General features: G+C 35.8%; 1 protein-coding gene across 4 annotated transcripts in view; it reads left to right on the top strand.

Annotated features, from left to right (window-relative positions):
• The window catches only part of NGLY1 (N-glycanase 1), a 103,014-nt gene that overhangs the window by 71,770 nt on the left and 13,257 nt on the right, over window positions 1-17,987 (top strand). For all 4 annotated transcript variants that reach the window (XM_037845988.1, XM_037845971.1, XM_037845961.1 and 1 more), the window contains exons 6-9: window positions 3,721-3,842; window positions 4,848-4,993; window positions 7,683-7,793; window positions 8,954-9,118. In XM_037845988.1, coding sequence (XP_037701916.1) covers window positions 3,721-3,842; window positions 4,848-4,993; window positions 7,683-7,793; window positions 8,954-9,118 — 544 coding nt within the window. The remainder of the gene's footprint in view (window positions 1-3,720; window positions 3,843-4,847; window positions 4,994-7,682; window positions 7,794-8,953; window positions 9,119-17,987) is intronic.

Below are 17,987 nucleotides of genomic sequence, written 5' to 3'. Positions count from 1 at the left end.
TAATAAATGGCATTAATACAATGAAGGGAAGAAAACCACATGACCATCTCAATTAACGTAGAAAAGGCATTTGACAAAATCTAGCACCCTTTCTTGATAAAAACACTTAGAATACTAGGAATAGAAGGTAACTTCCTCAATATGATAAACGGTATATATGAAAAACACAGCTAGCATTATACTCAATGGTGAAAGACTGAAAGCTTTCCTTTTAAGATGAGAACAAAGATAAGGATGCACACAGTCACCACTATTATTTAGCATTGTACTGGAAGTTCTAGCTAGAGCAGTTAGGCAAGAGAAAGAAATAAAAGGCATCCAAATTGGGAAGGAAGAAGTGAAACTTTCCCTATTTGCAGATGATATGATGCTATATACAGAAAATCCTGAAAAAAAAAAATCCACAACAGAGCTACTGGAACTAATAAATTAATTCAGCAAAGTGGTGGGGTACAAGATCAACATGCAAAAATCAGTGTTTCTATACATTAGTAATGAACAATCTTAAGAGGAAATCAAGAAAAAAATCCATTTACAATAGCAACTAAAAGAATCAAATGTCTAGGAATAAATTTAACCAGGATGTAAAAGACTTCTACATGGAAACCTACAAAGCATTGCTAAAAGAAATCAAAGAAGACCTAAATAAATGGAAGGACATTTCTTGTTAATGGATTCAAAAACTAAATATTATGATGTCAGTTCTACCCAAAGTGATTTACAGATTCAACACTCTCCCAATCAAAATTTTAATAGCCTTCTTACAGAAATGGGAAAGCCAATCATCAAGTCATATGGGGTATATGTAAGGAGCCCTGAATAGTCAACACCATCTGAAAAAGTAGAATGAAATTAAGGTTCTCGCCATTCCTGGCTTTAAAACTTATTACAAAGCTATTTTAATCAAAACAACATGGTACTGGCACAAGGACAGACATATAGACTACTGGAATTGAATTGAGAGTTCAGAAATAAACCCTCACATCTGTGGCCAGTTGATTTTGCAAGGGTGCCAAGTCCTTTCAATGGGAAAAGAATGCTCTCTTCAACAAATGGTACTGGGAAAACTGGATATACATATGCAAAAAAATGAAGGTAGACCCCTATCTCACAAAATATACAAAAATTAACTCAAAATGGATCAAAGACCTAAATATAAGAACCAAAACTATAAAACTCCTAGAAGGAAACATAGGGAATCATCTTCAGGACCTTATATTAGGCAATGGTTTCTTAGACTTTACAACAAAAGCACAAGCAATGAAAGAAAAAGATAGATAAATGGGATTTCATCAATATTAAAAATTTTGTGCATCAAAGGACTTCATCATGAAAGTAAAGGGAAAACCTACAATATGGAAGAAAATGTTGGGAAGTCAGATATATGATAAGGGTTTGATATGTAGAGCATATATATTTTTTTAAATCCTACAACTTAACAACAAGAAGACAAACAACCCAATTTAAAAATGGACAAAAGACTTGGATGGACATTTCTCCAAAGAAGATATACAAGTGGCCAAAATGCATGAAAAGATGCTCAACATCATTAGCCATTAGGGAAATGCAAATTGAAACCACAATGAGATACCATTTCACACCCACTAGAATGGCTCCTATTTAAAAATCAGAAAATTACAAGTGTTGGAAAGTATGTGGAGAAATACAAACATTCATTATTGGTGGGAATGTAAAATGGTGCAGCTACTGTGGAAGACAGTTTGTTAGTTTCTCAGAAAGTTAAGCATAGAATAACCAAATGATCCATCAATCCCACTTCCAAAGAATTGAAAGCAAGAAATCAAACTGATTGTTTGCACACCAGTGTTCATAGCAGTATTTTTCACAGTTGCCCAAAGATGGAAGCAACCAAGCATCCATCAACAGATAAATGGATAAGCAAAATGTGGTGTATACATGCAATGAAATACATATTATTCTGCCATAAAAAGGAATGAAGTTCTGATATACGCAACAACATGAATGAACTTTGAAGACATCATGTTGAATAAAATAAACCAGGCACAAATGGACAAATATTGTGTGGTTTCACTAATAATGAAATAATTAGAATAAGCAAATTCATAGAGTCAGAAACTAGAACACAGGTTACCAGGGGCCCATTTTGGGGGTGGGTATTGGGGAATTAATGCTTAATTGGTACAGAGTTTGTGTTTGGAGTGATGGACAAGTTTTGGTAATGGGTGGTGCTGATGGTAGCACAACATTGTGAATGTAATTAACACCAAGGAATTACATATTTGAATGTGATTAAAAGGAGAAATTTTAGGTTGTATATACGTTTCTAGAGTAAACATTTTTTTGAAAACCATGGGACTGTGCAATGCAAACACATGGATCCTAATGCAAACTATGGACTATAGTTAATTGTATAATTATAGCAATATTGTTTCATAAATTGTAACAAAAGTTCCATACTAATGCAAAATGTTAACAATGGGGAAAACTGAGTGGGTGAGGGGGTATATAACTCTTTATTTTCTGCATTTTTCTATAAATCTACAACTTCTCTAATAAAAAAATTAAATGTGTATATAATTTAAATCCATTTCCTCATAAACTCTTTCTAAGCAGTTAGATATAAACTAAGGAATGCAGAATATAGTGGCAAAGGCTAACATAGGTATTTGTATAAAGTGTTATTCTTTTCCTTTCTAATCTTGGGTTTATTTTAATGTTAGTTGTTCTTTGTATAATTAGAGCCTGTGTTAATTAGAGGGTAATCTGGTCATTTGATCTGGCACCAGTAGTATTTAGAAGATGGAGGCATAAGATGCTCAAAATCTGCTGTTATTACCCCCTAATGTGAATTTGTGACTGTTTTCAATTACTTAGTTACTTAAATCCTAAATTGGTTTAATTTAGCTTAAGCAGGAGTATCTGCTTAAGACTTTCAATTGCAGAGGGGTACATTTTGCAACTGTTTTCCTTTCTCAAACACATGGCTGACATCTGTGCTCAACTGGGACATTTTTCCAGCTTAGCTGTACCTCAAAATCCTTCTCACTATAATATTCAAAATTTGATGTTCTCTAGCGTTACAATGATTTTATAATTGAAGAAATTTATTAAAGGAATGTTACAAACATATTTCAGAAAACAACTTCCAAGTTAGCAAGCACCTTTAAATACTTTCAAAGTATAAAATTTTAATCAAAGTGATCATTAGAAAGAAAAATGACATTTTAACTAGAATTGAGTTAAACTAAGCTAAAATCTCTATTGAGTATTTTGATAAAATTATCTTTTAAATACAATAAACTAATTATACCATTGGTTATAGTAATGCAGATATTTAATATAGATTTCCTAGACAATCTCTGCCTGTCCAAATCTTATCTGTCCTCAAGGCCCAGTTCCAATACAAGCTCTCCTTCCAAGGCACTCTACTGTGACACTAAATCTGACCTATTGTATGATTTATATTCCATTCTGCCATATGTTAAAATTATTTGTGTTAATGCAGTCACTTAGAACTGTAAACTCCTTGAATGAAGAACCACTGTCTTTATTTTTTCACCAAAGATTCTACCACAGTGTCTCATATACTTCTGGTTCTTTCATCAATATTTATTAAAATAATAAGAAATGAAATTAAATATCAATACTGGTTAGCATAAAGGTAATACAAATTCTTTAAAATTCTTGATTTTGATAAGAATCAAAGTTTTTGTTTTTTGTTTTTTTTTTTTTAACCAGGTATAATAACCCTGAGAAACTTTTGGAAACAAGATGTGGACGATGTGGCGAGTGGGCCAATTGTTTTACACTGTGCTGCCGAGCTTTAGGATTTGAAGCTCGCTATGTTTGGGATTACACAGGTACAAAATGTGGTTTCAGCAGAAAGAAGTAGGGCTTTACAGACTGACAGAGTAGGGTTTACATTCTGGCCCCACCATTTTTTGTCTGTTACTTTCCAGCCTTGACAGTGTGAGCTTCCATTTGCTTTCTGTAAAATTACAGTAATACCAACCAACCAACAATAGTATCCACCAATTTCACAGGTTTTTTTGTTGGGATCACAAGATTCCTATAGTACTCCTAGCATTGTGCCCACTACTTTGCACTGTAAATATTCTTTCATTAACATTACCAGTAGTGCTATTTCTATATTGATAAGAATGGGTATAATAATGTGTTATAGAAATCTTTATTTTTGAAAGGATTAATATAAAAGATTTTGTAACCTTTAAATCTCAATATGTAGAAATAATGTGGTAAAAACCACATGATGTGGTTTATCCTTTTTTAGAACTGATTTATGTGTCATCTACCTGTTAGGAAATTGTTTTCCTTATTCTTAAAGGTTTACTTGTGTTTCTATTGTTTTTTCAGAATCAATTGAAGCCTTCAATTAGTAGTTATTGTTCTCGTGCAATCAAATATAAACATCAATAACCAGAGATTATCTGTTAGACCTCTTGCTGGTTCTGAGTCTTCAAGTTAGAGAGTCTGCAGTTTCAAAAGTGGCATTAACTCCTTCACATTGGCAAATGGAGCCCAATATTTTTTTATGTTGTTCAATGTGTTCACCATCTTTGGAGTCACAGCACACAATATTTTTAATTAAGCCTAAAATGGACTGCCAAGAACAAGATGGGTATATTTTCAAGAATTTCAGAGACAGAGAAATTAATGAAATACAAGTGTTCTAGAGTCTTGTGTGCTACAAAACCTTCAGCATTAACTAAAATTTAGAATATTAGAAATTATTTTGTGATTCTAATCTTAGGAATATGTATATAATTATTGTATATCATTTTGTTTTTGTACACTTAAGTTTTGTTGACTTTTTTTTCCATCACTTTCTTGTCTGGCTTGAATAGACCATGTCTGGACAGAAGTCTATTCTCCTTCTCAGCAGCGATGGCTGCACTGTGATGCATGTGAAGATGTCTGTGACAAACCACTCCTTTATGAAATAGGATGGGGCAAGAAGCTCTCCTATGTCATTGCATTTTCTAAAGATGAGGTAAGACATCAAAAAAATTGCATAAAACATTATAAAATTGTTTATTTCATTTTTTGGACAGTTCTATGGAGGTATAACCAACATAAAATAAGCTGCATATATTTAAAGGGTACAGTGCAGTAAGTTTTGACATTTTTATATACCCATGAAATCATAACCACCATCAAGATTGTGAACATGTCTAGTATAAGAGTTTCCTTGTGTCCCTTTATTATCCTTCCCTCTTAACCATCCCTAGGCAACCTCTGATCTGCTTTCTGTCATTATGGATTAATTTGCATTTCTATAGTTTTATATAAATGGAATCAAACAATATAGACTCGTTTTGGTGGTGGTAGTATCTGATTTCTTTCACTCAGTATAATTATTTTGAGATTCATCCATGCGCTTACATGTATCAATTGTTTCCTTTTAATTGCTGAAGGCTATTCCATTCTAAGTGTATTTACTATAGTTTGTTTATTTATTTACCTGTTGATGGACATTTGGGTAGTTTCTAGTTTTTTACAATTTCAAACAGAGATGCTCTGAACATTCAGGCGTAAAAGTCTTTGTATAGACATATGCTTTTTTTCCTCTTCAGTAAATGCCTAGAATTGGAATGGTTGTATCATTAGGTAGGTATGTGTTTAGCTTTTTAAGTAACTGCCAACTATTTTCCAAAGTGATTATGCCATTTTATAACCTCACTTGAGGTATCTGATACTTTCTAGTTTCCTCATATCCTTATTAACACTATTGCCAGACTTTATACTTTTAGCCATTCCTGTAGGTATATAGTGGTATCTCATTGTTACCTTCATTTGCATTTCCCTAGATGAATGCTGCTAAGCATCCTCTATATGTTTATTTACTATCCATACGTGCTTTTTTTGCCCATTTTTTCTAATTGGGTTTTCTTTTTCTTAAGTTTTAAGGGTTTCCTATATATTTTTAATAAAAAGTTTTTTCAGATACATGTTTTGCAAAGATTCTGTTCTTGTCTGCAGCTTGTCTTTTCATTCTTTTAACAGTTACTTTGAAGAAAAGTATTTAACTGCAGTGAAGTCCAGTTTAGCAATTTGTTCTTTTATGAATTGTGCTTTTATCAAATCTAAGAAATCTTTGCCTAGCCCAAGGTCGCAGAGATTTTCTACTATGTTTTCTAGTTTTATACATTTAGTTTTTCATGTAGGACTGTGATCCATTTTGAGTTAAATAATTTTTGTATATGGTCCATGGTGAGGTTTGAAGTTTTTTTTGTTGTTTGTTTTTGCATATGGATAACCAATTGTTCTAGCACCATTTGTTGAAAAGATTATCCTTTCTTTATTTCATTGCCTTTGCACCTTTGTCAAAAATCAGTTGTTCCATCCCTGAGGAAGCCCTAACATTGGATATGCTAGACAAAGATTTTAAAACAACTTTCTTAAATATGTCCAAAGAACTAATGGAAAACATGGACAAAGGAAATCAGGAAAATGATATATGAATAAATTGAATAAGGAGACAGAATTGTAAAAAGAAACCATACAGGAATTCTGGAACTGAAAAGTATAGTAGCTGAAATGAAAAATATATTTGAGGGATTCAAGAGCAGTGTTGAGCAGACAGAAGAATCAGCAAACTTGAGTACAGGACAATGAAAGTTATCCGGTCTGAAGAGCATAAAGAAAAAGGAATGAAGAAAAGTGAACAGAGTCTAAAGAACCTGGGAATACCATTAAGCAAACCAACATACACATTTTGGGAATCCCAGAAGGAAAAAGGAAACAGAGAAAGAGAGAGAGAGAGAGGGACAGAAAGAATATTTGCCAAAAACTTCCGAAATTTGACAAAAGACATGAATCTACACATCCAAGAAGCTCAGTGAACTGCAAATAGGATAAACTCAAAGAGATTCACACAAAGACACATTATTTTCAAACTGTTGAAAGCCAAAGACCAAAGAGAATCATGAGAGCTTCAAGAGAGCAGCAGCTCATCATGTACACCTCAATAAGATTAACAGTTGTCTTCTCATCAGAAACCATGGAGGCTAGAGGACAGTGGAGAACTTCTTTCAAGTGCTGAATGAAAAACACTGTGGAACAAAATTTTTGTATCTGGCAAATCTGTCCTTCAATAATAAGGAAGAAATTAAGAAATTCACAGATAAACAAAAACTGAGGAGATTTGTTAACATGCGACTTGCCCTATAAGAAATGCTGAAAGGAGTTCTTCAGGTTGAAAGGAATGGACTTGAAGCCAAATGAAGAAACAAAGATCTCCAGTAAATGTGCTGGTTACATGGGTGTGTTCGCTATGTGCTAAGCCTTTTCTATTGTGCACTTTGTACTCATGCATATTTTACTCCAATTTAAAAAGTTTGAAATATCATTTGCTCTATATTCTATAACATAATTTAGTACAATAAATGTGGGAAAAGTTGTTTGTTGAATTTTGTGAAATCAACTTTGTAGATAAGTTTTTTAAAGTTTATGTTCTAAAAATTTCATCTTTTTACCACAGTCTTTCTTGGAAGAATTCCTGTTAGAAAATGAATGTGTAAAGCATATTTTCTTTTTTTTTTTTCATGGTTTTTAAAAATTTAAACAAAGGATAGTATTTTTTATTTGCATTTAAGAGTCACATACCTTCTAGGTATTTAGTAAATCAACGTTGATGGTTTTAATCTTGTAAACTATTTATATACTGTGATTTATTTGAGGTGGTTGATGTCACTTGGCGATATTCTTGTAAACACGAAGAGGTAATTGCTAGAAGAACTGAGGTTAAAGAAGAATTACTTCGGGAAACTATTAATGGGCTTAATAAGCAGGTATGTGATGGGATTTTATCATTTTTGAGAGAACATTTCAGGTTTTAATATAATCAAGTGTAGCTAGTTTTTAACACATTGAAATTCTTAAAGTAGAAGCATTGTTTTGCAAGCAAAAATATTTAAATATGTTAAATGTCTTCATTAATTGGAAATTTAAGGACTCAAGTAAAATATTGTTTTACTTATATTATTTTGAATTAACTTGTCATGTTTCTTGTCAAAGCTCAATGAAACAAAATTTTACTATAGTAGTACTTGATGTAAAGACTGACTCTTATTTATCAAAGTAATTTTGTCTTGAATATAATGACACACACGCCTGTATATATGTATACACACATACAAATACATGTATGGAAATTTTCTGAAACAAGACTCAAGAAATTATTAACAGTGGCTACTTCTGAAAAGAGGAATTGGGGAGCTAAGATGAAAGGTTTACTTTTGATTTTATACCCTTTGGTAGTATTGAAATTTTAGCTACGTGTATGTGTGGGTTTTTTCATAATTAAAAAAAACAACAAATTTTGTTTCTGGCAGGCAACTAGAAGGCAGTTCTCCTTAATCCATTCAGTGACTAAGTTATTCAAAGTGAGGTTTTAGTCTGTTTTGGATTTGTCTTTACTTCTAAGGTGAAGCTCTGAAAACCTGGAGTATTTAATGGAGCCCCACCTTGGCAGACTTTTAACTCCAGTTTATTTTCTCCCTAGCACCATGATTCTGCTAAAAATTCAGCTTTGTTTTTCAGCACCTTAGCTGTTATTTTACGATTGGCTTCTCAGCCTCTCTTCCTCATGCCACTTAGGAATTGGCAAATGCCTCAAAGGGAAAAGAGATGCAGCCTCTCATCTGAATTAATTTTTTCTCTTGGGATCTTGGTGTCTCGAGTTCTGGCTACCTTGATAGCTTTCTGATGCATTCAAATGAAGTTCCCTAGCTTTTCTAAGACAGTAGGGGTCATAAAGAGTTGAAAATAGGTATTAAATGATCCTCAACATAAAATGTGTAAAATTTTCCAAATAATGTACTTATGAAAATAAAGCTGGCCACTTCTTTCAATATCTTCTTAAAATGCAAATGTTTTAAGTATATTCTTTCTTAGAGATGGACTTCAGCATTCCTCTAATCTTAACAACTTATTTTAACATGAATTACAGAGGCAGTTGTCTTTGTCAGAAAGCAGAAGAAAAGAACTTCTTCAGAGGATAATTGTGGAGCTTGTTGAATTTATATCTCCCAAAACCCCTAAACCTGGAGAACTTGGTGGAAGAATATCTGGGTCAGTGGCTTGGAGAGTAGCCCGAGGTGAAATGGGTCTCAAGGTATTTAATTCATTATACCATGATGATCTCTTCACTTGCCTACTTCCTGTACTGTGCTCTTTGAATATGGAAAAATGCATTGACCATGGTCTTTCAGCTAACTTTATAGAGTAATTATTTAAAAATGTAAACATTTAAAGAAAACCAATAATTGATTGACATAATATAATCATATACATGAATTAAGCATTTTTAAATGGGATTTTTCTGTTTTTTACTCATATTAAATTTTAGGGTAGTGTAACTTTTACTGAAATAAATTCAAAAAAATGCACAAATCGGGAGGCGGGGCAAGATGGCAGACTGGTGAGCTGTATGTTTTAGTTACTCCTCCAGGAAAGTAGGTAGAAAGCCAGGAACTGCGTGGAATGGACACCACAGAGCAATCTGACTTTGGGCATACTTCATACAACACTCATGAAAACGTGGAACTGCTGAGATCAGCGAAATCTGTAAGTTTTTGCGGCCAGGGGACCCGCGCCCCTCCCTGCCAGGCTCAGTCCCGGAAGTCAGCTCCAGGAAGGAGAAGGGAGAACTGCAGTGGCAGCCCTTATCGGAAACTCATTCTACTGATCCAAAATCCAACCATAGATAGACTGAGACCAGACACCAGAGAATCTGAGAGCAGCCAGCCCAGCAGAGAGGAGACAGGCATAGAAAAAAAACAACACGAAAACATCCAAAATAAAAGCGGAGGATTTTTGGAGTTCTGGTGAACATAGAAAGGGGAAGGGCCCTGAGGCGCATATGCAAATCCCGAAGAAAAGCTGATCTCTCTGCCCTGTGGACCTTTCCTTAATGGCCCTAATTGCTTTGTCTCTTAGCATTTCAATAACCCATTAGATCTCTGAGGAGGGCCCGTTTTTTGTTTTTTGTTTTTTTTTAATCCTTTTTTCTTTTTCTAAAACAATTACTCTAAGAAGACCAATACAGAAAGCTTCAAAGACTTACTATTTGGGCAGGTCAAGTCAAGAGCAGAACTAGGAGACCTCTGAGACAAAACGCAATAATCCAGTGGCTGAGAAAATTCACTAAACACCACAACTTCCCAAGAAAAGGGGGGTGTCTGCTCACAGCCATCATCCTGGTGGACAGGAAACACTCCTGCCCATCGCCAGCCCCATAGCCCAGAACTGCCCCAGACAACCCAGTGTGACGGAAGTGCTTCAAATAACAGGCACACACCACAAAACTGGGCGTGGACATTAGCCTTCCCTGCAACCTCAGCTGCTTGTCCCAGAGTTGGGAAGGTAGAGCAGTGTGAATTAACAAAGCCCCATTCAGCCATCATTTCAGCAGACTGGGAGCCTCCCTACACAGCCCAGCAGCCCAGAACTGCCCTGGGGGGACGGCACTCACCTGTGACATAGCACAGTCATCCCTCAACAGAGGACCCGGGGTGCACGGCCTGGAAGAGGGGCCCACTTGCAAGTCTCAGGAGACATACGCCAATACCAAGGACTTGTGGGTCAGTGGCAGAGACAAACTGTGGCAGGACTGAACTGAAGGATTAGACTATTGCAGCAGCTTTAAAACTCTAGGATCACCAGGGAGATTTGATTGTTAGAGCCACACCCCCCCCCCCCTGACTGCCCAGAAACACGCCCCATATACAGGGCAGGCAACACCAACTACACACGCAAGCTTGGTACACCAGTTGGACCCCACAAGACTCACTCCCCCACTCACCAAAAAGGCTAAGCAGGGGAGAACTGGCTTGTGGAGAACAGGTGACTCGTGGACGCCACCTGCTGGTTAGTTAGAGAAAGTGTACTCCACGAAGCTGTAGATATGATAAATTAGAGATAAGGACTTCAATTGGTCTACAAATCCTAAAAGAACCCTATCAAGTTCAGCAAATGCCACGAGGCCAAAAACAACAGAAAATTATAAAGCATATGAAAAAACCAGACGATATGGATAACCCAAGCCCAAGCACCCAAATCAAAAGACCAGAAGAGACACAGCACCTAGAGCAGCTACTCAAAGAACTAAAGATGAACAATGAGACCATAGTACGGGAGATAAAGGAAATCAAGAAGACCCTAGAATAGCATAAAGAAGACATTGCAAGACTAAATAAAAAAATGGATGATCTTATGGAAATTAAAGAAACTGTTGACCAAATTAAAAAGATTCTGGACACTCATAGTACAAGACTAGAGGAAGTTGAACAACGAATCAGTGACCTGGAAGATGAGAGAATGGAAAATGAAAGCATAAAAGAAAGAATGGGGAAAAAAATTGAAAAAATCGAAATGGACCTCAGGGATATGATAGATAATATGAAACGTCCAAATATAAGGCTCATTGGTGTCCCAGAAGGGGAAGAAAAGGGTAAAGGTCTAGGAAGGGTATTCAAAGAAATTGTTGGGGAAAACTTCCCAAATCTTCTAAACAACATAAATACACAAATCATAAATGCTCAGCGAACTCCAAATAGAATAAATCCAAATAAACCCACTCCGAGACATATACTGATCACACTATCAAACACAGAAGAGAAGGAGCAAGTTCTGAAAGCAGCAAGAGAAAAGCAATTCACCACATACAAAGGAAACAGCATAAGGCTAAGTAGTGACTACTCAGCAGCCACCATGGAGGCGAGAAGGCAGTGGCACGATATATTTAAAATGCTGAGTGAGAAAAATTTCCAGCCAAGAATACTTTATCCAGCAAAGCTCTCCTTCAAATTTGAGGGAGAGCTTAAATTTTTCACAGACAAACAAATGCTGAGAGAATTTGCTAACAAGAGACCTGCCCTACTGGAGATACTCAAGGGAGCCCTACAGACAGAGAAACAAAGACAGGACAGAGAGACCTGGAGAAAGGTTCAGTACTAAAGAGATTCGGTATGGGTACAATAAAGGATATTAATAGACAGAGGGGAAAAATATGACAAACATAAACTAAAGGATAAGATGGCTGATTCAAGAAATGCCTTCACGGTTATAACTTTGAATGTAAATGGATTAAACTCCCCAATTAAAAGATATAGATTCGCAGAATGGATCAAAAAAAATGAACCATCAATATGTTGCATAAAAGAGACTCATCTTAGACACAGGGACACAAAGAAACTGAAAGTGAAAGGATGGAAAAAAATATTTCATGCAAGCTACAGCCAAAAGAAAGCAGGTGTAGCAATATTAATCTCAGATAAAATAGACTTCAAATGCAGGGATGTTTTGAGAGACAAAGAAGGCCACTACATACTAATAAAAGGGCCAATTCAACAAGAAGAAATAACAATCGTAAATGTCTATGCACCCAATCAAGGTGCCACAAAATACATGAGAGAAACACTGGCGAAACTAAAGGAAGCAATTGATGTTTCCACAATAATTGTGGGAGACTTCAACACATCACTCTCTCCTATAGATAGATCAACCAGACAGAAGACCAATAAGGAAATTGAAAACCTAAACAATCTGATAAATGAATTAGATTTAACAGACATATACAGGACATTACATCCCAAATCACCAGGATACACATACTTTTCTAGTGCTCATGGAACTTTCTCCAGAATAGATCATATGTTGGGACATAAAACAAGCCTCAATAAATTTAAAAAGATTGAAATTATTCAAAGCACATTCTCTGACCACAATGGAATACAATTAGAAGTCAATAACCATCAGAGACTTAGAAAATTCACAAATACCTGGAGGTTAAACAACACACTCCTAAACAATCAGTGGGTTAAAGAAGAAATAGCAAGAGAAATTGCTAAATATATAGAGACGAATGAAAATGAGAACACAACATACCAAAACCTATGGGATGCAGCAAAAGCAGTGCTAAGGGGGAAATTTATAGCACTAAACACATATATTAAAAAGGAAGAAAGAGCCAAAATCAAAGAACTAATGGATCAACTGAAGAAGCTAGAAAATGAACAGCAAACCAATCCTAAACCAAATACAAGAAAAGAAATAACAAGGATTAAAGCAGAAACAAATGACATAGAGAACAAAAAAACAATAGAGAGGATAAATATCACCAAAAGTTGGTTCTTTGAGAAGATCAACAAGATTGACAAGCCCCTAGCTAGACTGACAAAATCAAAAAGAGAGAAGACCCATATAAACAAAAAAATGAATGAAAAAGGTGACATAACTGCAGATCCGGAAGAAATTAAAAAAATTATAAGAGGATACTATGAACAACTGTATGGCAACAAACTGGATAATGTAGAGGAAATGGACAATTTCCTGGAAACATATGAACAACCTAGACTGACCAGAGAAGAAATAGAAGACCTCAACCAACCCATCACAAGCAAAGAGATCCAATCAGTCATCAAAAATCTTCCCACAAATAAATGCCCAGGGCCAGATGGCTTCACAGGGGAATTCTACCAAACTTTCCAGAAAGAACTGACACCAATCTTACTCAAACTCTTTCAAAACATTGAAGAAAATGGAACACTACCTAACTCATTTTATGAAGCTAACATCAATCTAATACCAAAACCAGGCAAAGATGTTACAAAAAAGGAAAACTACCGGCCAATCTCCCTAATGAATATAGATGCAAAAATCCTCAACAAAATACTTGCAAATCGAATCCAAAGACACATTAAAAAAATCATACACCATGACCAAGTGGGGTTTATTCCAGGCATGCAAGGATGGTTCAACATAAGAAAATCAGTCAATGTATTACAACACATTAACAAGTCAAAAGGGAAAAATCAATTGATCATCTCAATAGATGCTGAAAAAGCATTTGACAAAATCCAACATCCATTTTTGATAAAAACACTTCAAAAGGTAGGAATTGAAGGAAACTTCCTCAACATGATAAAGAGCATATATGAAAAACCCACAGCCAGCATAGTACTCAATGGTGAGAGACTGAAAGCCTTCCCTCTAAGATGAGGAACAAGACAAGGATGCCCACTGTCACCACTGTTATTCAACATTGTGCTGGAAGTGCTAGCCAGGGCAATCCGGCAAGACAAAGAAATAAAAGGCATCCAAATTGGAAAAGAAGAAGTAAAACTGTCATTGTTTGCAGATGATATGATCTTGTATCTAGAAAACCCTGAGAAATCGACGATACAGCTACTAGAGCTAATAAACAAATTTAGCAAAGTATCGGGATACAAGGTTAATGCACATAAGTCAGTAATGTTTCTATATGCTAGAAATGAACAAACTGAAGAGACACTCAAGAAAAAGATACCATTTTCAATAGCAACTAAAAAAATCAAGTACCTAGGAATAAACTTAACCAAAGATGTAAAAGACCTATACAAAGAAAACTACATAACTCTACTAAAAGAAATAGAAGGGGACCTTAAAAGATGGAAAAATATTCCATGTTCATGGATAGGAAGACTAAATGTCATTAAGATGTCAATTCTACCCAAACTCATCTACAGATTCAATGCAATCCCAATCAAAATTCCAACAACCTACTTTGCAGACTTGGAAAAGCTAGTTATCAAATTTATTTGGAAAGGGAAGATGCCTCGAATTGCTAAAGACACTCTAAAAAAGAAAAACGAAGTGGGAGGACTTACACTCCCTGACTTTGAAGCTTATTATAAAGCCACAGTTGCCAAAACAGCATGGTACTGGCACAAAGATGGACATATAGATCAATGGAATCGAATTGAGAATTCGGAGATAGACCCTCAGATCTATGGCCGACTGATCTTTGATAAGGCCCCCAAAGTCACTGAACTGAGTCATAATGGTCTTTTCAACAAATGGGGCTGGGAGAGTTGGATATCCATATCCAAAAGAATGAAAGAGGACCCCTACCTCACCCCCTACACAAAAATTAACTCAAAATGGACCAAAGATCTGAATATAAAAGAAAGTACCATAAAACTCCTAGAAGATAATGTAGGAAAACATCTTCAAGACCTTGTATTAGGCGGCCACTTCCTAGACTTTACACCCAAAGCACAAGCAACAAAAGAGAAAATAGATAAATGGGAACTCCTCAAGCTTAGAAGTTTCTGCACCTCAAAGGAATCTCTCAAAAAGGTAAAGAGGCAGCCAACTCAATGGGAAAAAATTTTTGGAAACCATGTATCTGACAAAAGACTGATATCTTGCATATATAAAGAAATCCTAGAACTCAATGACAATAGTACAGTTGGCCCAATTATAAAATGGGCAAAAGATATGAAAAGACAGTTCTCTGAAGAGGAAATACAAATGGCCAAGAAACACATGAAAAAATGTTCAGCTTCACTAGCTATTAGAGAGATGCAGATTAAGACCACAATGAGATACCATCTAACACCGATTAGAATGGCTGCCATTAAACAAACAGGAAACTACAAATGCTGGAGGGGATGTGGAGAAATTGGAACTCTTATTCACTGTTGGTGGGACTGTATAATGGTTCAGCCACTCTGGAAGTCAGTCTGGCAGTTCCTTAGAAAACTAGATATAGAGTTACCATTCGATCCAGCGATTGCACTTCTCGGTATATACCCGGAAAAGATCGGAAAGCAGTGACACGAACAGATATCTGCACGCCAATGTTCATAGCAGCATTATTCACAATTGCCAAGAGATGGAAACAACCCAAATGTCCTTCAACAGATGAGTGGATAAATAAAATGTGGTATATACACACGATGGAATACTACGCGGCAGTAAGAAGGAACGATCTCGTGAAACATATGACAACATGGATGAACCTTGAAGACATAATGCTGAGCAAAATAAGCCAGACACAAAAAGAGAAATATTATATGCTACCACTAATGTGAACTTTGAAAAATGTAAAACAAATGGCTTATAATGTAGAATGTAGGGGAACTAGCAATAGAGAGCAATTAAGGAAGGGGGAACAGTAATCCAAGAAGAACAGATAAGCTATTTAACGTTCTGGGGATGCCCAGGAATGACTATGGTCTGTTAATTTCTGATGGATATAGTAGGAGCAAGTTCACAGAAATGTTGCTATATTAGGTAACTTTCTTGGGGTAAAGTAGGAACATGTTGGAAGTTAAGCAGTTATCTTAGGTTAGTTGTCTTTTTCTTACTCCCTTGTTATGGTCTCTTTGAAATGTTCTTTTATTGTATGTTTGTTTTCTTTTTAAGTTTTTTTTCATACAGTTGATTTAAAAAAGAAGGGAAAGTTAAAAAAAAAAAAAAAAAAAGATGCAGTGCCCCCTTGAGGAGCCTGTGGAGAATGCAGGGGTATTCGCCTACCCCACCTCCATGGTTGCTAACATGACCACAGACATAGGGGACTGGTGGTTTGATGGGTTGAGCCCTCTACCACAGGTTTTACCCTTGGGAAGATGGTTGCTGCAAAGGAGAGGCTAGGCCTCCCTATGGTTGTGCCTAAGAGCCTCCTCCCGAATGCCTCTTTGTTGCTCAGATGTGGCCCTGTCTCTCTAGCTAAGCCAACTTGAAAGGTGAAATCACTGCCCTCCCCCCTACGCGGGATCAGACACCCAGGGGAGTGAATCTCCCTGGCAACGTGGAATATGACTCCCGGGGAGGAATGTAGACCTGGCATCGTGGGACGGAGAACATCTTCTTGACCAAAAGGGGGATGTGAAAGGAAATGAAATAAGCTCCAGTGGCAGAGAGAATCCAAAAGGAGCCGAGAGATCACTCTGGTGGGCACTCTTACGCACACTTTAGACAACCCTTTTTAGGTTCTAAAGAATTGGGGTAGCTGGTGGTGGATACCTGAAACTATCAAACTACAACCCAGAACCCATGAATCTCAAAGACAGTTGTATCAAAATGTAGCTTATGAGGGGTGACAAGGGGATTGGGAAAGCCATAAGGACCACACTCCACTTTGTCTAGTTTATGGATGGATGAGTAGAAAAATAGGGGAAGGAAACAAACAGACAAAGGTACCCAGTCTTCTTTTTTACTTCAATTGCTCTTTTACACTCTAATTATTATTCTTGTTATTCTTGTGTGTGTGCTAATGAAGGTGTCAGGGATTGATTTGGGTGATGAATGTACAACTATGTAATGGTACTGTGAACAATCAAAAGTACGATTTGTTTTGTATGACTGCGTGGTATATGAATATATCTCAATAAAATGAAGATTAAAAAAAAATGCACAAATCATAAGCGTACAGCTTAATGAATTTTCATAAATTGAGTACCTATGTAGCCATCAACCAGAATAAGAAGTAGAACATTACCAGAATCCCAGAAAATTTGATGAGTTCCCTTCCTGTTCCTGCCATCCACCCCTAAGAGTAACCATTTTTCTAGCTTCTAACATGATAAATTAGTTTTGCCCATTAGTGTGCTTTATATAAACAGAATCATATAATATGTGTTCTTTTGTGTACAGCCTTTTCCACTCAACAGGATGTTACTGAGATGTATACATGTTGTTGCATGTTCATTTTGTTTTTCTTCTCATTTCAATATAATATTCCATTGTGTCAATATACCATAATCTGTTCAGTCCACTGGCAGTGGGCATTTGGTTTGTTTCTAGTTTTTGGCTGTTACAAATTTTTCTGCTCTGAACATTTATATACATGTTTTCAGTGAATGAATGTATGCATTTCTGTTGAGTGTATACCCAGGGATGGAATTGCTAGGTCATAGAATATGAGTAAGTTCAGCTTTAGTAAATATCGCCAAACAATTTTCCAATCTGGTTGTGCCAGTTTACACTCTCAAAAGCATTATATGGGATTCTTCCATAGTTTTGTTTATACTTGGTATTTTCTGTTGTTCATTTTAGCGACTCTTGTGTTATGTAGTAGATGTGTATTGTGATTTTAAAATTTTCATTTTGCTGGTGAATAATGAAGTTAAATATCTGTTCTTTAAACTTTTGGATTATTCTTTTTCATGAAATACCTTTTCAAATCTTTTAAAATGAGATTTTAATACATTAAAGGA

Source organism: Choloepus didactylus, chromosome 1 (assembly GCF_015220235.1).
Source record: "Choloepus didactylus isolate mChoDid1 chromosome 1, mChoDid1.pri, whole genome shotgun sequence".
In the NCBI taxonomy this organism is placed as follows: domain Eukaryota; kingdom Metazoa; phylum Chordata; class Mammalia; order Pilosa; family Megalonychidae; genus Choloepus; species Choloepus didactylus.
Note: the sequence above shows the minus strand (reverse complement) of the source record. Positions and strands in the feature narration are given on the sequence as shown.